This window comes from Gobius niger, assembly GCF_951799975.1.
Source record: "Gobius niger genome assembly, chromosome: 17".
NCBI lineage: Eukaryota > Metazoa > Chordata > Actinopteri > Gobiiformes > Gobiidae > Gobius > Gobius niger.
In genome coordinates this window covers 16,154,670-16,179,839 of record NC_136868.1, presented here as the reverse complement: position 1 = coordinate 16,179,839, position 25,170 = coordinate 16,154,670, and the positions used below count along the sequence as shown (strand labels likewise).

Below are 25,170 nucleotides of genomic sequence, written 5' to 3'. Positions count from 1 at the left end.
TGAGTTTGCAATATTTTTCTATGACAAAGTCCAAAGCATTAAAAATGCCATAATCTCCACAACACAAATAGAAACTCTGCCACCAGATAAACACATTTCACACCTGTTACTGACAAAACAATCGAAGAGGTTATCTCTGGTCTGAGTTCATGTACATGCTGCCTTGATGAATTACCCACTAAATTTCTGAAGTCTGTGCTGACCAGCTTGTTACCACAACTTGCTCAGTTAGTTAACATCTCACTCGAGACTGGAGCATTTCCAAAGGCCTTGAAAACTGCAGTCATCAAGCCTCTTCTAAAGAAGAGCAGCCTTGATGCCAAGGTAATGAACAACTACCGGCCCATATCAAACCTGCCATTCTTAGGAAAAGTCCTAGAGAAAGTAGTATATCAGCAGCTCACTTACTTTCTCCTGTCTAACAATGTGTTTGATACTTTCCAGTCAGGCTTTAGGCCCCACCACAGCACTGAGACAGCTCTGATCAAGGTGACAAATGATATCCGTATGAACACCAACGCAGGTAAGGTCTCAGTTTTAGTTCTGCTGGACCTGAGCGCTGCCTTTGACACAGTGGACCACGGGATCTTACTTCACAGGTTAGAAAACTGGGTGGGAATCTCTGGTAATGCTCTAAACTGGTTTAAGTCCTATCTCGAGGACAGGACGTACTTTGTTGAAATTGGCAACTGTGTCTCAGACAAAATTGCCATGACCTGTGGAGTCCCCCAGGGGTCAATCTTGGGACCTCTCTTATTCAACATGTACATGCTTCCATTGGGTCAGCTAATAAACAGCAACAACGTGTCGTACCACAACTATGCAGATGACACTCAAATCTACGTGTCACTGACGGCTGGTGAACATGGGCCTGTAGATACACTCTGTCACTGCATCCAACAGATCAGTTTGTGGATGCAAAACAACTTTCTCCAACTAAACTCAGACAAAACTGAGATCATTGTTTTTGGCCCACAGGCACAAAGACAAAGTGTTGTCAGTCACCTTGAGTCTCTCTCTCTAAAACCAAAAAATCAGGTTAGAAATCTAGGAGTAATCATGGACTCAGACCTGAACTTAAACAGCCACATCAAAGCAATAACATCAGCAGCTTTTTACCATCTGAAAAACATTGCTAAGATCAGAGGAATAGTGTCAAAACCAGACTTAGAGAGACTTATCCATGCATTTGTCTCCAGCAGATTAGACTACTGTAACGGCCTACTCACTGGCCTCTCTAAACGAGCTATCAGACAGCTACAGTACATCCAGAACGCTGCTGCTCGAGTCCTGACAAGAACCAGGAAATACGACCATATTAGTCCAGTGCTCCAGTCTCTGCACTGGCTTCCTGTCACTCAGAGAATAGACTTTAAAACAGCTCTGCTTGTGTACAAGTCATTTCATGGTTTAGCTCCAAAGTACATCTCTGACATGTTAGAGCCGTATGAACCATCTCGGGCCCTGAGAACCTCAGGGAGGGGCCTCCTGGTGGTTCCCAGAGTCAATAATAAACACGGTGAGGCTGCGTTTCAGTTTCATGCAGCTAAAATCTGGAACAGTCTTCACGAGGATGTGAGACAGGCCTCAACTCTGACAATGTTCAAATCCAGGCTGAAAACAGTTCTGTTTGCCCGTGTATATAACTGAAAGTATTTTATCTGCACTCTCGTCTTTTACTGTAATTGATTAATTTTATATTGATGTCCAGAGGAGAAGGAGCGACAAAAACAGAGGTTAGGTAACTTACTTTTGAACGAGCAAGAAAAATAGTGCTCAAGACAGAGCGAAATAGTGCTCAAGACAGAGCGAAATAGTGCTCAAGACAGAGCGAAATAGTGCTCAAGACAGAGCGAGTCAAAACAAGACTTAAAAATGGTGCTCAAGACAGAGCGAGTCACAACAAGAATTAAAAATAGAGCTCAAGACAGAGCGAAATAGTGCTCAAGACAGAGCGAGTCCAAACACGACTTAAAAATAGTGCTCAAGACAGAGCGAAATAGTGCTCAAGACAGAGCGAGTCAAAACAAGACTTAAAAATAGTGCTCAAGACAGAGCGAAATAGTGCTCAAGACAGAGCAAGTCAAAACAAGACTTAAAAATAGTGCTCAAGACAGAGCGAAATAGTGCTCAAGACAGAGCGAGTCAAAACAAGACTTAAAAATAGTGCTCAAGACAGAGCGAATCAAAACAAGACTTAAAAATGCATATAACTGAAAGTATTTTATCTACACTCTTGCCTCTTACTGTAATTGATTAATTCTATGTTGATGTTTTATTGATTGTATTTGTTTTCTTATATTTATGCAACTGTGAAGCACTTTGAATTGCCTTGTGTATGAATTGTGCTCTACAAATAAACTTGCCTTGCCTACTATTGGCCCCTACATGTTCCAGCCATGTCCTAATGTGTAGAATGAGCCCAGACCTGTTCACCACAACTGCCTCTAAAATCCTCCACTGTCTCTCAAAAAGTTTTACTTTGGGTCCGAATTGCCGTCATGCACGAGCTTAATATGGAAGGTGCAGTTACACATATGACCTGAGGTGGCAGTAGTGAGTATAAAATGGCTAACTTGCATCTAGCCCCTTTAATAATACTTTTGTCTGATTTTGTATGTCAAAATGATATAAAAGCTTATGGTTTTTTCTTTTTTCATTTATTGATGAATTTACAGAAAGTAATTAAGTCGTGGCTGATAAAATCATTAAAGGGCCTATATCATGCAAATCAATTCTTTGAGCTTTTAATATAATGTTTTATTATCATCATAAACATACTTCGAGGGGTGTTTTGTTTCTTTTGTTCATATTTCAGTCCTGCTCCGTGTTTTACATGCAAAACGCGAGTCCACACTCTGATGTATTAAATTCTGTATCAGTTTCTTTGAATTTTACAGTCCAGGTGTCTTCACCCAACTTGTTCTCATCCTGTCAGTGGTCAAGCTTTCTTCCCTACGCAAATTAGCGTTTTGGCCAGTTGCTATAATTGTTGATATCATCATGACACTCCATAACCATTATCACATGAAGCTTAAGGAACGATGAGAAGAGTTATACAAATGTGGTCAATACAACGCAATGATGCAATGCACTTAGGAATCTCTGTGCAGATCGAGGAGATTTCCCGCACCGATCATATAAGAGTAGTGAGCGAGCAAACTTCAGTTCAGATGTCCAGACTTAACTTTTGCCTCATGTAGTGTTCTCTGATGCCTGTGCTCGCAGTTAAAAAGGAAAGAGGGGAAGGCGCAGACATGTTTGAGCTTAAGTGCGAAAATCACCAACTCTTAAACTATTGCTACTTCGAAATCCAATTAATGTAATTCAACAAATATTTATGTGTAATGTTGATGAGCAACCCCTCCTTCCTTCCCCCGCTTTATACATATAGGGCATCAACATGGCTCTGGGCATAGGGTTATTTTCATGACATATTATTTGAAGTTATAGTACTACAAATATCAGGTGTCCTAAAGTTATTTAAAAGGCCTGAATAAAGCACAGTACCTAACCTTTAAGTGGCTTTTAACATTTGAAAAATACTAGTAGCCACAGTGGCCCATGAGCTAAGCATTTTCTTTATTTATGTAACAACTAATATTTTCAGGTATGACAATTGCCCCAGTTGCTTGCGACGCCTTTAAATCTGATCTCCTTCTCTAATATTATGAAATGTTTTATTGTTAATAGACTATTATGGCAATTGCAGTGAAGGACTTCATAACTGTAAATTATTACGGTATTGCTATCCCGCCACCTCTGTCTCTCTTTCACTGGACCGTGGCGCTGTGCTTCCTGCTGCATACCGTACAGTACAGATTTATTAGCTAAAGCTGGGGCTCCCGGACAGTCACCACTCAGCACTCCCTCAGATCAATAATTGGAAATATTAATTATATCAGCAGAGGCCGAGCAGTCAGAGGGGGGCTGTTTAGACTCCTGTTACCGAGCAGTGCAGCAGTGGGCTCTGATGGCCCACTAATACTTATTAACGATCCCAGCACAAACATTACTCTATATTAAACCTGAGTGAAAGCCACAAGACACTGCACATATGGCTATTAGACATATTTTATTGCATGCACTACTGTAGGAAGTGCTGCTGCGTAGCTGTGGTGAGAATTTTCCGTGCTGTAACAGTGGCTTCTGAAACAACAACAAAACAAAAACACAATTTACATAATTTTACCTTATTGTGTGAACTCGGTATGTCTGTTGTTTAATTTGACCTATTTCATTGTTTCTTTTTCATATTGTGTACTCTGTTATGGAAAAGAGTATTGATTCTTGTGAAGACCTTCATTACAGATATTACTTTCTTTTTTTTTTTTATAGCAAAATAATATTAGCATCATTACAACCAATGTAAATCAAAGATGACAATATGTTCTTATAGCCATTTCATACCTGACAGTTATGGCTACTACTGCAGTCTTGCACAGACACAGGTTTGGCTATAAGTAGGCCTGTCACAATAGCAAATTTGAAGCTTGATATCGCGATACACGATATTATTGACGATACTGGATACTGTCAACTCTCAGGTATAAAAATGACAGTAAACCTTTGTTCTAAAAGTGCATCATACTATCCTAAAATACCATAAGCTGCTATAAACATGAAATATAATGTCATTTAATAAATATCGAGCCCAAAAATGTATCGTTTATCTGTTACTTATAGAACAATAAGTCGATATTGTAATTATCTTGATAGCCCTAGCTATAAGAACATATTGTCATCATTACAAGAAGACCTAATAAACTGGACGAATGTAAATCAAAGTTCTGGTTCTGTCCATAAAGATACAGTTCTTAAACCACCTAGACGATCTTCTAGTTCTGTCCACATTGGGTTTGCACTTGAAAAACGAGTAGTTCAGACTCTCACAAAACGCCTTGAGGTCTTCTTCGAAACTTAATCTACACAAAATGAAAATCAGTCTGTCTTAGTTAGAAGCCATAACTAACTTCTCTTGTTATTTTCAAACCGAAATGTAAACAATAGTAGCGCTTCATTCACACTTCCCATGCTCATTCCTGCACAGACGTCAAAGTACTTCATAATTCACACCGGACAAACGACTGGTCATTTGTTGTTCCTTACGTCCAGAGAGAGGTCTGATTGATAATGAGCTTTTCCCGGGAGTGTTGCTGCCAGCAGTAACTGGAGTCTCCCCCGTCCTGCTGAGTCCCACTGAACCCCACTAGTCCTGAACTCATTACTGCAGTAGATAGTGCCAGCAGCACACTCCCAAGTCTGCGCAAGACTAACAGGCCAAGCCCTGACCACACTTCTCCCACTTGCTCCGAGTAATTTGATATCAGACAGTGCCATGTGTGTTGTTGGGGAGCCCCGGGACTGTGGTCCTTTTGTACCAACAACAAGTCATTTCAATGAACAGAGTAATCCATACCCTTGGAGATGCACGGTTTGTTGAGTTAGCAAAGCAGAAACGACCCAGGGCAGCAATATACTGTAATGGGCCTGGGTACCTTTCACTTTTTTCAGTATCAGTATTAACGGTGCTTAGTCTGTGTAATACTGAACGATGCTTTTCTCTGTACCTGTATATAGTGCCTTAATCATTATGTTGAACCATAGAACGGAATCATATTGTTCACTAGTTTCCAGAAAGTTTTCAGATCATTTTTAGCATCCATTTTTGCTGGGCCATGTAACTTTCTTTGTGCTGTCTTTAACAGTATCCAGTCTTACATCACATTTTTTTACATCGTAAGCCATTCATTGTAGAAAATAAAATGCCTCTTATTGTGTATTTTATTTTTCATTATGCTTGCTTTTCTTTGAATCCTCTTCCTGACATGGCTCCCTCCACTGCCAACTTGGGACGGCGCAGAGCGGACCTCAGCTTGTGCCCGGCTGTGCTTGGAAGTTTTTTTTTTTTTTGATTGACATTGTTTATTTACTGCCGTATAGCTGGCTTCCTTCACCGGAATGAAGAAAGTACCTACGAGTAATGCCACTCAACAGAAAACCAATCTTATCTGAGAGTGGCAGGCGGCTATTTTGGTTTTGCTTTACTGTAACCCTGTCTCATAGCGCTGCCCATCTCATCACAGGCTTCCCCTCCGCGTGTCTGTCCTATACCGGAGTCCAATTACCTAACTATTCTTTTAACTCGGGGAAGGGGAAAAAGAAAAGAAACATTGCAATTGTAACTTGTGAGAAAAGCAGCCATGACTGTCTCACTCAGTTGGTTGTTGGTGTGATCCGCCAAGCTGCGAGTTAATGAATGGTCTCCTTGACAACGGCAAGTCACAGCGTGCGTGTTTTATGTGTGTGCGTGTGTGTGTGTGTGTGCGAGCGAGCGCGCTGGAATGAAGCTATTTCTTAATGCGTGTTTTCAAGAAGGGAAATGGTCTAAACTGAGAGCCGTCAGCGGTGACTGTTCACGGACCATAATGCATTGCTCTCGGGCAAATAAATACACCATTAAGCTGGCATGTTGGAGGCTGAACAGTAACTAGCTTTAGAGAGCCGCCTCCCACACACACAGGCGCCCTGCAGTGACGGCTGAGATCATAGCGCCACGGAGAAAGAAGCGTCAGCCGTCGGATTTCGCCCTCTCAGTCATGCGTTTGAACAGAAATCAACTGGCAGGATGGCGCCCGTCTCTCTTGTCCGTTTGCCATGTCAAAAGCAAACTCCTAAAATCGCTGTTCTCTCGCTCTTGACAGGGCGCCGGGTTGGAGCGAGTCTTTTGCGAGTTTGTCTAGCGGATGTTTTCTTCATCTTGTGGAGGTGTTTCCGACTCGAGGAACACATGAGCGCTTCTGTCGCACTCGATTCTGTAATCTATCTGTACATGCCGGGGAAGCAGTGAGCCCTGTGGCTTGGCATTAGCATACTAGGTTTATGCTTTGCTCTTGTGGAACAAAAGTAGTTGTCGACGGGCGGGATGATCACAGGGATCCCGAGAAACAAAAAGCTCAACCTTCACAAGTAAAACATCCTCCCTCCGTTCTTACAAAGTCTTTGCGTAGTTATTATTTACGACGCTTAAATTTATGGAATCATCGCTGTGTGGGAAGGTTAGCGAGTTCCTCAAGGTGAAAATGGATATGTTTAGCACTTAATGAATCGGGCACAAGCGTCTCCCCCATATATCAGCATGTTATTAAGACGTTTTAAAATCCCATTATGGTGTTTCTCCTTGAACGTGTCATGCTTTTATTGGACTGCCCTGTCTTTAAATCTGACCTTTGTAAGAGCTGCCCCCGAATCGAACTGAAAAGGGTACAGGGAAACCAGGCAAATATGCATACAATACATCTAATGAGGAGGGATCAGCGACACACTGTTTTTAGTAATCGAGTGGGTGTCTGGCAATCACACACTGTTCAGCACAGAAAAGATGCGCATTTGACGATATAGCCACAAATAATTTACAGGGAAAAAAAAGTTTTTGAGGGCGGTTTGGCAGTGGTGTGGCTTGGTTTCTCTTGTACATAAATATATCAGATAAATGAGGGTGTCCGCTTCTGATCAAAACTAATTACTTTGTGTTCCCAAGCTTCATCCGCAAACTTTGTCCCCTCGAACATAACTGGGTGTATTTCTGGTCGACTTGCACGGCGTGAAGAACAGTAATGAAAAAGCAGGAGGTAAAAATTGGAGGAAGGAGGAGAGCGTGACACAAAGACTGCGATGACAGAGGCATCTAATCCAGGCAATGCCATTCTTATCAGGGTCCAGTGGATTAGAGTGAGCCTCCTAACCAGAGAATCCTTCCCAGCCAGACACTCTGCTCAGCCCAAGGGCCCGGATCAATAGGCCCGCATTGATCCCTCCCCTCCCGTGGCTGGATTCACTTTTATTAGGACTGCCTAGGCCACTTGCTCACACACACACACACACACACGCACACACGTACACACACATACACGCGCACACACATACATTTAGCAGGGCAACCTCTCCACACGCCTGCTCTAACAAATAACAAACACACATCTTATTTTTATGCCAGACAGAGGTGGGTAGAATCACCTCAAGCACAGGTATTGTCACTTCTAAAGAATTTACAGATATTTCTATCATTAAAATATTGAACAGATGTGTTATGAAATTCTATCTCAGCACTGATATGTGGGTTACGGTTCCACTGCATGTCAGCAGCACTCAATTTGTAGTTTTTCAGAAAATATGGATTAGCTCAAGCTCAATATCCAATAGGTTGCATTCACGTTTTAGAATGTGATGATGTCATTATGTCAGGTGGAAGGCAGGGGCCAATATACAGATGGCACCGCGTCATAGGCGTGGCCTCGCCGAGGGGAAAACAGAATCTTTTGGGAAACACAATTTTTCACTCTTTTTAGCCATTTTTTCTATAGATACAGACGGCATTTCTCGACCATATATGGTCATGTTTGAAAACAGTTAAGGGGGAAAACAATTTTGAGAAAAATCTAAACTGTCTGTAATTATTCCAAAAATACTTTAACAAATGTTGAATTATGATTATAGTTTTATACTAAGGCTGTCAATAGATTATTTTTTTAATCGCGATTAATCACAGTTAATTTTTTTCTAATAATTACATACATTTTTAATACTTATCCCACATAAAACACTTACACTTAAAGCACCTGATTACTGATTGCACATTTCATTGACCAAATCCACAGTTTCATATTTATGTGAAAAGCCCGGGTTAACTGGGATCTTCAGCCATTTCTGAAGGTCCCGAGATTGATAACTCACTTTTTAGAGACATTTTCTTTTTTGCTGAACCTTTTGGACAGAAACTGCAAACTTTTAGGTTAATGAAGTAGAATATAAGGACAAAATGATTTTTTTTGTTGAAATAGGATAATTAAATTAATCGCGATTCATTAAATTAATTAATTCATTATTTTTGCGATTAATGCGATTGATCGTGATTAATGTTGACAGCCCTATTTTATACTAAATAAAGATACGACATGGACAGGAGCAAAGTGGTTCAACAGCCCATAAATACATAAATAACAAAGAATGCTAACATGATGCTTTATGTTAGCATCGTGCTAATGCTAGTGCTAGCTACGACTGCCGTTTTTTTTTTTTTTTTTTCGCTTCTACTGAACAATCTGCTTTGAATAAACATCCATATGGACCCGATTTAGACTTCAATTTATGTGGTAAATAAGTTAATATTTAGCCAGAACATGTCTCAAAAGAGTGAAAAATTGTGTTTCCCAAAAGACTCTGTTTTCCACCTCGGCAACACCACGCCTCCTTCTGTGCCGTCTATATCTATTGGAGGAAAACAGTTTTTGTAAGAAATCTCCAAAACAAAAATGTTTTTTCCCTCATCAGTATTTGACAGTGATTGGATTCACAAACCTGCCACTATATTTTTATGGCTGAAAGTCCATTTCACTGGCCAACATGTTTTTGAATACTGACTCCACTTTTGGACTCCTTTCAAAGAAAATAATTGGACATTAGTTTATACGTGCTGACGGAAAAGACGATGAACTTTGAGATTTTGTTTCATGTGGATTCTCCCAGTAATGATTGACATATTAACCAAAAACAAACCGTAGTTACTGCCATAGAATTTTCAATCGCCCTCCACCTCAATTTTCAACTATGTTTCGATGTTGTATGTTTTTGTACATCTGACTTGATACACATTAATACACATTTCTTCTTAAACTTTTCACACCAAGTACCACCTAAGAAAGAAAAGTAACAGGCTGAAAGCAGAACCTCAAATTTACTACCCGCCGCCGCAGATGTGGCGGTATGAAGTTGTTGTCAGAAAAATAGGCTGCATGTCAAGTCCACCTCACTCCAGGATTTGTTTTTTCCGTGCTGCCTTTGATCAGCATTGCAGGGTAGCTATTAGTATGAGTGGAAGGGTCTCGACACCTGGGGTTAGTGGCACCATACAGCGGCAGCAGTGCTAACTCTGTGTTGCTCTTTTCTCTTCCAGATGACTCGGCCCATCCAGGTGAAACCCGCCGACAGCGAGAGCCGTGGAGGTAGTTGTCTTCTTTTTACTTTTTGCTCATGTCAAAGTCTCATAGTCAAGACAAATATTTATTATTTTCACAGATAGTTCAAAATGTCAAAAAAAGCGAATTCAGAAAAGCTATTATATTGAATGCCACCTTGCTCGTGTGATATGACTAGCTAAAATTTGACTCAGAACACGCTGTACACTCGCCATTTCCTTTGCGCTCTCATCTTGTTGTGCCCTTGTACTGGCTGTAATTGATTACGTCTGAACAAGCGTCTGGGTTATTGAAAGCTGTGGCTCTGTGATGGGCTGTCCTGCATGCTGCCTATTTCTCTTTTTTTCTGTTCCCTATGCCAAGTACATTATCGTGTAGCTGTAAACAAGATAGTGATTAGGCTTGATACCAGGGCCAAAGCCTTACAATCGTCCCTTTACTGCCCACGCTGCTCACCGCACGTTTTAAAACATGAGAGTAAATGGTATAGAGGGGAGGAAAAATGGGAGCAGCAGCTCATTTGGCTTGCCAAACAATCAATAGGTTTTCAGGGTTCTTGCCAACATCCTCATTACTTGGCCTTAATTCTGTCGTCTTTGATCTCTGCTGTTTTTAGAGTCTTTCATTTACTGGAGTCTATCTGCATATATGTAAATGGGATCAGGAGGCATCCTTCAAAACCACTGCCTGAGACAATGTTATTTTTTTTCCGAGTGCATCTCTTGTGTCACCCTGTAACAAAGCCAGGACCTTTTTAGTATTTGAACAAACTATTTTCACAGAGGTCTAATCCTAATGAAGAGAGGAAAAACAGACAGGGAGGAAATGTAAGCAGGCTGCCAGCTGCATACAGCTGTTGTACCAAACTTCTGAAGCTTTACCTCAAAACTCAGTCTGCTCTGAGTGAATTAGACGGTTGACCAGTTGGCTGGCTGACAAATGCTCACAGTCTTCAAAGGACAGCAACCTCAGGAGAAGAACCCCCTTTTTCTTTTCTTCCATTGGTTTCTTTGGGAGCATTGGGGAGTGAGAGGTGGCGAGGGAAGCAAAAGGGTCTTGTGCTGTCAAGATTGATGTCCCCCATAGCTCCATTGATTTTGCCATTGTGGTGCTGTGTGTCCACATTAACAATGACACTCAGCTGTCTCTTACTCGGTGGTGAGTGGCCAGCTTTAGAGCTCCCAGGATGCTTTGGTCACTATGAGGTCCTCTTATTGAGCCGCCGAGGGGACCCTACCGAGGAACACATGAGTGATAGAACAGACCTGAGTGTTGCCCATCATTTTAAATGAACAGGTCAGAGTAGCGCCGCTGGGGCATCAGCATCACTACCCGAGGAGTGGGACTTTTTTTATTGGTGACCTTTTCAAATAGGTACTGTTTTGATTGATACTATTCTGATTTCATTATATTTAACTTTTTCTCGTTTATAAATTGTATTGAATTATTTCACTGTAGTCAGAGACCAAATTACAAATTAAGTAATGTGATAAAAGAATAATTTGCCATGACTCTTCTCTGTGCTTCCCATGAATGAAATGGATATTAATTACCATCAGAGCTGTACCACAGGGACAGGGCAGGTCTGTCCTGGTGTTAGGGGCCTGGCGTCCAGGGCCACACTCTCCTCAATGCGCTCACATGACACAGTCACACTAATTAGTGCCTTAATCTCATTATGAGGGGACAGCGGAGATCACCTGCGCCAGGTCCCTGTCCACCAGGGACAGACCTTTTGTTCTGTCTGCACCTCTGCTCCAGACTCTCTGCTGTATTAAGACCAGGCCCAGACCAGGACACGCCGCTGTAATCCACAGCCTCCTGAGCACATACTGTACAGAGTAGCACACCTCTCAGAGACAAATGAATGAGAATATTGTGTGAGTGAATCCATCCAAACACTCCATCAGCCCCTGCTGCTGCCTAACAAAGACACACTGTGAAATGAATATTAATGGCCAATCACCTGCCTAATCTAGCAGAACAGCAGCCGTTACACATTGAGCCACCAGCGCCAGGAGCGTCTCCGTCAGCAGTGACGCAGGCCTCCTCAGAAGCTCCTGTTTGGAGACGTTTAAAAAGGTACAGGCATGAGCCAGCAGGGACCTGTCTCTCTCGTTTTCTCTTCACATATCTCTGATGTGAAATAGATTGATTTTCCATCGCTCACCACTCTGATGACTGGCACTGACTGCTGCTGATATTTCATTTTGGAGGGAGCTCCTCAGAGGGTTTGATGTCCTTACACTGGATAAATCAGCTTTAACCACTCCTTAAGAGCACTATCCCCATAGCGTTAAGAAATTACCATCTCCTTCATGTTTTCCGTCTTTATGAAAGCAACGTCACAGGCGGCGCTCTGTTTTTCTGTTTAAATGTAGCACATTTTGTCCCGCTATGCTCTTTCCTAGCTTAACCCATTGTCGAGGTGTTGCTGAGAGGAGAGCAGGCTTGCTGTCAGCTGGGCTCTGCTGGTGATGCAGCCTGGCACAGCGAGAGCTACAGCCCACTGAGGAGGCTGGGATTAGAAACAGGCTCTGGCATTATGGAGGCAGGCCTGCCGCCCACACGTCCACCCACGCAGAGAGGACAAACAGGCAAACGTACACACTGTGTATCTCATGCAAACGTGAGGCAGCTCCCAGTGGGACCAGGATGTTCGTGATAATAAGAACATGTGTGAGCTCGCACTACATGTCCATATACAGTTCTCCATGAGCAGGCCTTCACTTTGGGAGCCAAGCAGCAGTGTTGCACTGTGTTTGTGTGTTTACTGCAACTGAAGGGCAATGAAAAGGTTTGCTTTAGTGAACTGAAATGTGACAGAACAAAGAGAGAAAGGCAGGAAGGAGCGGGAGGCAATAAGTTAAATGGAGAGGCAGGTAAAAAAAATAAAAGGAAAGTTGGCTAATCTAGATTGAGAGAGCAGACTACATGCTGGCCACTGTTGTACACAAGGTTTTGATGATGAATTTATCTGGCGTAAAAGACAACAGCGTGGTCTGATGTTTTAAACATCAGTGCTATTCTCGTATTCCTGCAAGAGAGACAAGCTGCCTATGTCAGAGCAGGACCGTAATGAAGCAAGCAGGATGGCCTCTAAGCTCCACTGATCCCCTTCAGAGAGGAGAGGGGGCATAGTTAGAGCCAGGAAGGACGGCTGCACAGAGGAGAGAGGTGAAAGCACCGAATTTGTTCTGAGAAAGTGTAAGTGGGAGAGAGAGCCGGTGCAAAACAAACTGGGAAAACATGGATGAACCAACTCAAGGGAGGGGGCAGCGGGGGCACAGCAAAAAGCTGAACAGTGTATCTTCTCTTTAGAGAGAAGAAAACTATAGATTACTGTCGCAATGTGCTTGGCTGAGCACAAATGGAGAGATCTTGAAATAGTAAGGGAGCATGTTCACAGGTTGCAGGGGGATCAGGGAGAGCTAATCCAACAGTAAGACTAGCTGCGGGTCGCACATTCAGAGCCCGAATCCCCTCTGGTGCACTTACACAAACAATGCTCATACACAGCGGCCTAGAGCGCAGTCGGCTAACTCCAACAACCCGGGCCGGGATCTGGAGGTCACTGTGCCCATAAGCCCCGAAACTTACCCTCACATCAGCACACCACAGTTTATTTTGAAGCCCAGTGGATTGTGAAAGACAGACAGGTACGCAGTGAGACACGCGGCAGAGGAGAGAGAGATGATGAAATGGTTTCTATAGGGATGAGATGAGCTCCTGAGGGTCCCATTGTTGCTGAGGCTGGAGGAGATATGCAGAGTCAGTGGAAGAAGAAGAACTACCACAACAGTTGACAAACACGTTTGGTAGGCTAGGTGCAGATCAATTAGCCTTATCTAACAAACGACTAATGATAACGCTGATGCCTGAGTTGCTGATCTGGCAGTGAAGGAGTGGAGTGATGACGTATGGCTAATGGATGCAGTGGAAAGATGTTGTAATTCTGCAAACACCGTGAGTTTTCCAAGAGCTAAAGCAATGGAAAACTTCACAGTAAATCGGTGATATTTTGGCGTCTAATCTTAAGAGAAACATAGATGATTATTTAGCTGCTAACATGTAGCATATAAGTTTGGTATTGGTACTTTCCCAGGGTATTACTTGTCCGTGCTTGGGGCCAGCACAGTGTGTAACTATTCTGGCTGGATTTTTAGACTATGAAGGATGAAATTAGATTACGGAGCCACATTTCTGTCATGTGGGTCAAACGAACACAAACAAAATAAGAAAAAAACAATCCCTCATAACCTTCTTTACGCTTCACCCGCTGTTCGTCGCCAGGGTCTGGTATCGTGGGCGGATCAGCAAAGGTTACTGTTGAACACCGAAAGGAAAGGTCAGAAATCATGTTTAGTTTTTCCTGGGGCCGCGGAGGTAATTCCAGCCAGCAGATTGTGTTGAGTTTGAGCAGGCCAGTGGTGGTGGTGGAGGAGGAGGAGGAGGAGGAGGAGGAGGAGAAGGCGGTGGTGGTGGTGGGGCAGAGAGATGTGCTCATCCAGAGGGAAGCCAGGCGGGGATGGGGACAAGGTTATCCAGTCAGCCACTGCCTCTCAGCCCCTCCGCTGTCACCCTTAATAACAGCCTATCCCTTATCACTGCAACAATCACCTTGAGAAACAAACTTGTCTCCGTCCACCGAGAGACACGGAGACGGGGAAGAGAAGGCCCCAGTGTATGCATCTGGCCAGGCGTTCTTATTACGCAGCTCCAACCTCTTCAGGGACGGACTGACGGAGGATCAATTTAGTGCCCAATTCGCCACACTGTATCACTTCCTGATGTTGTGGTTTTGGGGCTTTTCATCCGTAATGGCTTTGGTTGCAGAAAATTCTCAAATTGTGGTTAATTACTGTTTTAGTGCGGCGAGTAAGAGCACTTTGTGTACCTAAAGCTCCACCACTATCCGTTAAAGTGTTGTCTGTTATGGTCAATCCTGTATCAAACAGCAATTTGCTCACTGTTCTACGACGGGCCATTAACAGACTCACCTCAGAACCTTACTTACTGCAATTTTTGTTTACAGTTTTAACCTATTGTAGTTTCTCCTACAAGAGGATAGAAGTGCCCTATGAATCCAGTCTAGTGTGTTTTACAGATCCATGTTAAATAAAACATGTCAAATCAAGCACTACGCAGGGAATCCATTATTACCAGAGTTTAGCAGACTTTTATAATATGATAATATATACAATGTTCCCCAGTTCCCAGAGTCAAGTGATTACGCCAAGGAAGTCTTGAGTGTCCAAACATTATATACATAGTGTGCTACTAGTGCAGCTCTGTTTAGAGATTCACAAAAACAACAAAAAGAGCGACAAAACAACGGACAAAAAGTGATAGAAAAGCAGAAATGGAGCAACAATAATGTGCCGGAAAAACAACAATAACACAATAAAAAACTAAAGAAAAGTGTCGAAAAGCAAGGAGAAAAAACGCAAAGCAAAAAGCAAAAAAAAACTACTAAAACAAGACAAAAATCTACAAAAAACAGACAAGAATGAGGTGTCACTTCAGTCGAGAAGCTGTCAGATTTGGGTAATGCCGAACTGGAGAAAATGCGCTCACTTAAGAGGTTAAATATACTATGATTTTTTGGTAAGCATTGCCTCGTACTCATTCATCACATAAACATTAATCGTTAGTTCAAAAAGTTCCTTCCTCTTCCTCTTGTAGCCGATATTCCATCATCCAATAAGCCAAGCCTTAGTGGCGCTGAAATGGGTCAACAAATCATCATAATAAATGCTATTACATGATTAAGGACTGTTTTATTTCCAGGAAAAATACATACTTTCCAATCAATACCTGCAATATTCCCCAATCTATAAAATATATGGGCCTTGATCATTTTTTTCTGCTTCGTATCAGAGGTGAAAGCAGATAATAGCCGTGACCGGGCCATAATGGCACGTGGGTGTGTAAACGCCTGTGTCTCTGTGGACCGAGTGCTCTGTGATTGCAGCAGAGCTGGAGGAGGCCAGCGGAGCGTTCTGATTGGTGGACGCAGTCTGTGCAGGGCCACTGCCAAATCACCGCAATCACCCGTTTGCTCCTTCTCGCTACTTAATGACACCACTTCATAAGGAGGCAGGCTCATCAGGCAGCCCGCACTGCACAGAGGTCAGGATCTGCAGACCGCACTCAGGGTAGAGAGGAGGTCCACTGACAGATGGGGGAGACGGAAGATAGTGAAGATGAATACATACAAATATTGCGCTGAAAGCCACACAGCAGAACATTCCAGGTTCACGTCATTAAAAAACTGCCTCTAAGAAAAGTGACCAACTTGACCCGATAAAAAAAAAAGGCAAATAACAACTGAAACTTCATGGCTTTAAAAGGACCTTTCTTTCCACCCTGTTCTATCAAAAGAACGCGAAAAATAAAACGTCTATTTAAAATGTGTTACATGACTCACTTAAACTGTAAAAACTTTGGCTGGGATGTGTGAAGAGAGTGAAAAGCTAATTTAAAACGAAATATTTATAGAGCCCTGAATAGTCTGCTCCAACTGTGTTCAGTGGACAAACCAATGTAGCTGTTTCCACTATCTATCATTCTATCTCAGCATTAACTCTATTAGCCTCTTGTATCGCCCGCTGTCTGTCACCCTGTCAGTCTTTACTGCTCACTTCAAAGAGGACACCAGCCCTAGCCAAATAATGAATTTCTCTCACTCAGTAAAGATATACACATTTTAAGTGTTCCATTAATCAGTTACTTCCATTCAAGGTCACTTATTTTCCACTTGGATGTTGCAAGTTCCCACCGGAGAGTGTTGGAGCTAAAGGAACTCTGAAGTAAACAATATTTCTAGTGCTATAACTGAAGGCTTAAGTTATATGAATGTTCCTCCATAGCATATCTCATTCAAAACATGGTAATGAAATGTAGTGAGTTGTGACCAATGACAAAGGTTCACAATCCGGCCTGTATCTGAAGTCAGTCCGCTCGGATCACCCCTGAGTTCTCAAACAGCGATTACAAGTTTGAGCGGCGTTCCAGGGCATTTTTCCTATAGTCGATTGTTGGTTAAGTACTTCATCCAAGTGTGTCCCTCTGCGTTTCAAATATAAACACAAGTGACCCAGGCTCTCTACACAGGACATGTATTTTCTTCACTAATCATGGCTATGAGGTCCCGTGAAAAGCGAAAGGCAGGTCCTGCACTCGTATTACTTAGCTGTCGTTTCCCCCCGTGTCTCCTTCTTCTGCGGTGACAGCCCTTGAGAACAGGAATGGCAGGGCATAGCATGGCATGACATAGCTGTGATGCTCCATTAGGGAATGCCAGGGTTGCTTGAGTGGGCACTGTAAAGGAAGGGGGGCTTTTTTTAAAACGAGGCCCCGGCCACGTCTCCTTTGCTTTTTTTTTTCTTTCTCCGTGTCACCTGCTCTACGACAAATAGGTCCACGATCGCGCACGCACCGTGACATACAGTCCCATGATTACCCAGCAGCCCCCTCGCTCCATCCTGCGCCCCGCACCCATCTGCCAGTCAGACAAGTGCAGAGGTAATGGAGAGAGAAGCACAGTCATTCTCAGGTTGTAAAGCCGCAGCAGACACCAATGATTAGTCCAGCCCTTGCTATGCTGCATGAAGACAGATCTGGCTTTTAACATTATTATTCATGTGTGTATTCCTGAATAAGTCCCATTATATTTGAGCATTGATGTAGATGACTTCTCGGCCCCTGCTATTCTTCATGTTCTTTTATTCTCATTTTCTTTCTATTGCATGCAATGATATTTGTACTCACTTTAATGTATCCCCTTATTGCCTCCGCTTTGTTTCCTTTACCCGTCTTCTCTGCCTTGTTGACTCCCCTATTGATGGCTGTCAATTACGGTTGCTGACTGTTGAGTTGGATTCTAGCTGGCTCCTGAACCCAGACTGCGCTGATTGCTTTTTTTTTTTTACAACAAACTTGAAAAGGGTCCGTATGCTAAATAATACAAACGAGACCTCGCCCTCTCTGGGGAATAGGAAAGGACGAGTCTTCAAATGACTGCCGTACCTTTTGCGGCGAGAACTCTGACCTGACACTTGAACCAATTTTGACTTCAAAGCGCACTTTGATAGTTGAGGCGAGTTATTGAGGAGGATCTGAGCCGGTGAGCTGTCTCTGCATTGACTGATTGGCCGCTGCGGCTAATAGCAGAGGTGCAGCCGAGTCTATAGAAAGACGAACGGCTGAACACAACCTACACACATCTCGCTCTTTTGTTACATGACGCACACTCCGCGGCATCACCCCCACAGCAATAAACTTGTCACAAAAGCCACAAGATAGCACATCATTGCCTGAAATATAAATAAGCCCATTCGTTACCTATTGATTTTCCCTACCATTAGGGAAGAGAATGGCGCGGCTGTTGTTGATGTGGAAGATATTGTTGGTCAATATTGTTTTGCTCTTAAAAGCCACAGGAGAAACTCAACAAAATCGACGGGGGACCAAACTGAAAACCGAGGCCACTCCAACGAAAGTTTAATATTAAGGAAATCTCCGGACTTGTTCTGGGACATCTGCCTGGCATTAATGTTATCAGGGAGCGCGGGAGCAGAGCAGCTACAACGCCACGCTTTAGGGGAAGGTGTACAGCCCACGACAGCTGCCCTATACTGCAGCGCCATAAGCCTAATATGGCCAACTGGAACCTCGATGGTTTCTTAATGCAAAAGCCAAACTATTCTGCTACACCGGGCTCGTCGTGGCACCTTGAAATAATGTTTGGTGAATGTTGTTTTGCAGTCAGCTTTTAACTGGACAAGCTGACCTCCCCTTCCCCCAGCACTCCTTGTTGTTATCGAATTATGGCAGCAGGGAGGTCTCCGTACAGCCTTCTACGGCACGAGCAAACAAATAAATGTCCCTGCTTTATACATTTCATTGTCCTTGCATGGGAACGTGTCCTCTGCAAGTGACCCATCATTCAATGTCGCAGTGGCAACCTGTCCGGAGTGACGTGCCCGGGAACACATGTGAAGCTTAGGTGAACAGTGTAAATATATAAACATGTGTGCGACGCCATTCACACTCTGATGTCAAACGAGAAGATGGTGACCGGAAAGGTATTTTGGGAGAAGTAAGCAGTGCTTTCTTTAGTGCTTGAGTTCAGGCAAGTGCAACAGTGGTCTTAGTTTCTGCTGCTCCTGGGTCAAGGAGGGACTGGAGAGCTCAGGGACAAACTGAAGTCCCCACTTGTTGTTTGACAGTCCCGCCCGGACACTTGTTATCCGTTGTCCTATGTTCTCATTCTGTTTTAGGATTTTAGGATTCTCTACAGTGCAGTCTCAGTTTTATTAGCAGGGAAAAAAACGCAAAGTAGAGGATGGAGAATTTGATTTGAAATATTGTTTTATGAGGTTTCAAATTATATTGCTTTTTATTGATTCCTAATATTATTTTTTTCATGGTTATGGCTTAAATGATGTGTCGTCTGTGCTTGTTAAAATGATGACATCTTTGCAAGTTCTCTCTTTATTAATACCCTTTCTGTTTTTATTGCTCACTATGAGGGCAAATTAGCAATTTCCTTTCTTATCACATCCACCCATAAACAGCACATCAAAGCTGCTCGGGACTACAGAGCGCCGCGTCTCAGTTTGAAACGAATGTGACCTACAGCCGCAGAAGTAACATCCCGCGCCAGCTCGCGGGAAACAAAGGCTACTGTCAAAACGCCGCTATCTCTGCTCTTCGTGTGTGAAACGGCTTTCTTCTCCCGTGTGTGCGCATGTCAGCCTGCCGCTGCCTCCACCGCCGTGACATTAATGAAAGGTGAAAAAGGGAATAATCAAAGATCACAATATTTTAGCCTTGATACAGATGCATGTTCGGGCCCGCTGGCAGGAGAGAGATCTTCGCCGCCGTCTGATCTGACATTAGGATTCAACGGTACATTTCCTCGCTCGTCAAGCTCCCCTTCGTTCCCTTGATGCCCCGCGCGCTCCCTCCACCACGCTGTAGCCGCCTGGGTCCACTCAGCCCTGCGCTCTGACTGCAGCTAAAGGGTAAATGTAGCTCTGGGGAAGTGCACTACCTCCACCACAAGGTCTACAGGTCCACCACGCAGCCCCAACGCCATGCCGAGGCTTCCTGCTCTTCAAAGTGGAAGTGTTCCATTTGCTTTTAGTGTGGCTTCTAAACAATACTTAATAATACACTTATCTTTATAGCTTGTTTTGTTATTTTAAGATGCACTTACTGCAGAAGCCGTGATTTTTGCTTGTGTGTGACTGATAGATGTTCATTGTTGACTTTTTTATTGCTCTGGGCACTGTGAAAGCTGACGCGACTCCATAAATCAAGTAGTTAGCGAATAAATAAAGACTAGCACAAAAATCAAAACAAAAAATCAAAACTAATGCATATTGATAAAAAAGTCATATATTAATTTATTCAAATGCTCTGAAGTAGCTCGGAAATTCTGAAAATATTGAAGCGAATACCCAAAAGGAATGCTACAATTTGTACCAGTCCTACACTGTGATAAATGGAGAACAGAAGGCTCCTAGCGTGAAGCCTATGGCAAATTTAAATGCAAACTTTGAAGGCTGAGGTGACCCAGAAAGCCAAATGTACTGTATAAAAAAATGTGAGTGACGAAACGTCCCAACTGTCCTATTCCTAAGCTTAGCATTGCAGGTTCACCTCTCAGTGAGTGCGTAACTTCGGATCTTATCGCTCATCAAGTAGTATCTTATTTCACACATAAAGTTTGAGCAATCCTGCTCACATTGGCCGTTTCTTCTTCTACCACTGAAGGGCTCTGATCTGTCCCTCTATTGGTTGTGTACTAGATCCTCTGCATTTTTTAAGTCATAAACCATTGGACCCATTCTGAGACGTTTATTGTGCGCCATTAGCTAAGAAATGGTGGCTTTATCTTGTTTTCAATGGTATGTAATTCTCCTAGCTGCCAGCGAAGGCCGCTCCAAAGATCTCTAAAAGAACAGTCTATACTTTTTAACAGTATTTTTCCATGTACACACATTGATTTAAATGATAAGACATATAATATCAGTGTTGAGGTGCACAAGAGCAGGTTTATAAGCCATGATTATGCATAATGTGTCCACTTTAAAGCCACAGTACAAATAAGTAGAAATGTACGAATTGGAAAGTAAAATGGACAACTTGAAATCAATGTATAGAATCGCTCTCCTGTTAATTATTATGTGGCTGTAACAGATAAAGTATAAGTTTATTACAACCATTTTTACATTACAAATCTAGTTAGTGGATGAAATAATGGATTCGTCGTGGTCAAAGTCGTGTCAGCCAGATCCAATTGTACCCACTGCTTACATCAAATAGTATCTGTAAGAAACATCTGGAGTTTGCAAATGAGTGGCAGAACTGGGATAATGAAATTGACACAATGTCACAATGTAAATAGATTAAGTTCATTGGTTGGGTTTGCAAAGTTGTTGTTTTTTGCTCAACTTGGGCTGGAAACTTTGTGTTTGTCTTGGCTCGTTAAAAGTGGGAAGATGATGAGGAGGTGATGTGGATGTGCAGGCAGCAGGTGTTTCTGGCACTGAGCGGTTGTGTGCTGCTGCGTGTGTCCGTGGGTCTGAGGCTGAATGGCACCTTTCACAGTGTGTGAGTGGGACAGAGGGGGACAGAGCTTGTTTGGAGGCAGACAGGAGGGTCCCAGCTGGTTTAGGGAGAAGAGCTCTTAGACTGGCCAAGATAGCCCCACAGCCTGCCAACCGGCCTGACACGCAAATACAAACACGGAGCTTCACTTCCACACTCAACTCAATGCAATTAAAAAGATGGATTCTGCTGCCAGTGTGGCCTTGATGTTTCTCTGGGCCAGATGCAGTCTGTACATTAACATAGAGAGCAGGGACAGAACTGTGTGCACCCACTGAGCTTACACAGATTCAATCATTTTAGCTGACCCGCCAACAGGATTTGGTGAAAATTGCCACCTACCAACAAAATTGTTCAATATCCTTGAATGCTCGGGGAAGAAAAAAAAAATCTTTATTTGTTGGCAGCCAGGTGCTGGCCCTGCAAATTATACATGACCACAGGTCCTATTGATTCTCTCTTGTTTTTCTCTGTCTGATAACACATTGTTAGGGGGAAGTTGGTTCAGCACACTCTCACAAATTGTTTTGTAAACACAGAGGAAAAAGAACAGTCCAGAAGCTGTCACATGAAACTACATTTTCTCATCTAACAAAATTTTCTCAGCCACCAGCGCCTTATTCTTCTCTTATTCAATTTAGTGCAGTCCTAATATATAGTTTGAGCCAGCGTAAGTCGAGAGTGGGCTTTCAATTTGAGCACATTTCTCTTAATTTCCTGTCAGTGTGTCTGTGCATAAAGAACTGCAACTTTCTTTGGGGATATGTGGGTATTGCTTTAGTATACAAAAACTTGTCAAGACAGCAACCATTATACTGTATTATTTGGCCTTCTCAAATTAAGGCAAATCTAACAACGTAGAACTAAAGTAACATGCTTGATCTGTGTGTTTTTTCCGTCGGCATTGTGTGCCTGAGATTAAAGTATTTTTCCAGTCCACAGAAGTAGCCCATAAGCCCTGCAAAACTAAGCAAACAACACAGTATCAAAGTGGAGGTAAACAGTCAGAGTTGGACAAATTTGCGCATAAACACAAGATTGTTCAGAGGTGGATGGATTATGAGAAAACACTGAGTAGGAATAAATTAATCCTACTTTAATTTAAACAAAGATAAGAAACATATTGATGTTCTAAACACTCAGTCGGCGCATAAAAAGAAGTTAATTAAATGTGCTTTTTGTTGATTGTTCAGCCCAACAACATTATTCCCAATTAGCAGTGTTTACCATAAGCCCGCCTCATATCCGCAACAGCAGTGATGTTGAACCGTCTGACACTAAACAATGGACGTTGAAACAAAAGATATTTAAAAATGTATTTCTCCCGGGTTGCTGTGGCTCTGTTTATTCTGACCTCCATCCCCAGCACATGGTCCAGTGGCTCTCTAGTGAAATCTGAAGTGTATCTCTAAATGGTGTGCAAGCGCGGCAAGGCTCGCACAAATTAGCCACGTTAGAGTATATGTATGCCGTAGACGGGTGGGGAGGCTCACTGGGGGCACTGTGCTGCTTATCTGAACAGTGGGAACGTGGACAGAATGATTAAGACGAGCGTCCAACCCTCCCTCCAGCGCGGCCATGCTCGCTACACTTTTTCATATGGCACTTTCTCTCTTTGCAAATAGTCCAAAAGGGTAAGCCTGTCCAGGGGCTGTGTGAGCGGTGGAGACACGGGAGCTTAAAGCTGGACTATTTCATTTGACTAATGCCAATCCACGTTGTAATGACATGGGCATTTATCTATACAAGGGGTCCGCAACCTGCAGGTCCAAAGAGCCAGTTCATCCCCAAAATACTACTTATCTTTAAAGAGCGGCGACCAAATTTAATTAGTATGTTTACACACAGCCATCGCTTGGCTCTCTTTATATCACCAGACAGAAACCAGATCTTTAACAGGGCTAATTGGATTAATAGAGGACTAAATCTAAGCAGACTATACCAAAAAAAGGTTCAAAGATTTGGTCATGTATTAAAGCAGAACTAAGTAACTCATGCCCCGAGAGGCCATAAACGCCACTGCAGGTGTCGTAGCATGTTGCGTTTTTTTACTCATTAATTGTCCGTGAAAGTAAACACTTCACTGATAGAAAAGACAAAGGGACAGAGGGATATTGTATATCCAATTACACAATGGGGATGATTTTTTTCACTCAAACTTGGCTGTAAATACTGTTTAAGTGTTGCTAGCCCGCAGTTAGCTTTGCCCGTTAGCCTGTTAGCTTCTTCATCGTGATTCTATTAGTGTGTATTGCGCCTCCAACCCGGAGGCAATTATGGTTTTCTGGCCAGAGACACCAGGGAGAGATGAAAGACCCCCCAATCATCCCATTAACAGTTGTATTACCCCCAGAGGGACTACGGAAAGGATTTGTTAAGGTAAACAAGTTACTTAGTTCTTCTTTAAACAGGATGCCACCTGGGTTGTCTTCTGTGCCACTGGTGATCCTGGTGGTGCTCGTGCTACTGTTTTAGGATTGCTGTACTTATCCAGTGAAAGCAAAAAAAAAAGAAAAAGAAGTATTACCTCTGAGAGGTGGGTGTGTCTAAACCAGTTCCAAACCAGGACTAAACCAGGACATGGCTGCTGGTTGCTTTAAAACTATAGGTTGCAAATGTCTGATCCATAAATGTTTGCCACAACAAATTAGAAATGACAACAAACCTTTCTTAAACTCCCTGAACTACACGTTATGCAAAGATATATTGAAGCTCTTTCTTGTTCTGTTGCTCTGTTTCTCAATGCAACAGTGCCACTTAACGCCATCCATCAACGAGTTGGTGCAGCGTTTTTGGAACGTGGCTGCGAATAAATCTTCATTCACGTTTTGCCTCTTCATTTTGCCTTTGCTGCTGCATTTTGAGTTGAAAAAAACAAATTGCTCTTCAGGAAAGTTATGTTAAAAAAAAAAAATGAATACTGTTCTTTTGGCCTTTTTGTTTGTCCAGTCAAAACATGCAAAACCCAGCCCTCTCCACTGTTTACCTGTAAAAGCATAGAAGACCTAGCAGCATGCGGTCCCCTGTTCCTCCATTACTGAGCCAGCTTGGGCATGGGGAGGGAGTAAATTGGCTGGCTGGAGTTTTAGCAGGCTTAGCCACCCTGCTGGCACCTCGCGCCTGTCTGTCCTGTCCCCGCGTCGCTGCTCCTCCGCTATAGGCAGGAGCTCAGCCAGCCCGCGCCCGAGCTGCCATGTCCCCTTCAAAGCCTTCAGAGGAGCGGGGGATGGCAGCAGCTGTTGTCCCGGGGGAGCCTGTGTGGTCATTAGTGAGAGCCAGGATAGCACTGGATAGGCCAAAGTCTGAGACAGCAGGGAGAGCGCTGTACAGGTACCCCCGCCACCATCCCTCAGCCGTCCATCCCACAGCCCTGACAAGAAGAACTCAGTATTCTTAGCCACCGTGCCCATCAGCCAGGCTAACAAAGCATCAGCCCCATGTGGCGGGAGCGCAGAAAGTTAGAGGGAAGAAAGTTTACAAGTGTTATTTTTACTGTATGCTGTGGACGATATAAAAAGACTAAAGAGAGCAAGTGAGTTATTGGACAAGAAACATAATTTGCTCCTCAGTCAAT

At 43.1% G+C, this 25,170-nt stretch overlaps 1 protein-coding gene across 8 annotated transcripts in view; it reads left to right on the top strand.

Moving 5' to 3' along the window:
• Positions 1–25,170, top strand: part of celf5a (cugbp, Elav-like family member 5a) — a 225,780-nt gene that overhangs the window by 93,976 nt on the left and 106,634 nt on the right. For all 8 annotated transcript variants that reach the window (XM_079574687.1, XM_079574690.1, XM_079574689.1 and 5 more), the window contains exon 3: positions 9,953–10,001. In XM_079574687.1, coding sequence (XP_079430813.1) covers positions 9,953–10,001 — 49 coding nt within the window. The remainder of the gene's footprint in view (positions 1–9,952; positions 10,002–25,170) is intronic.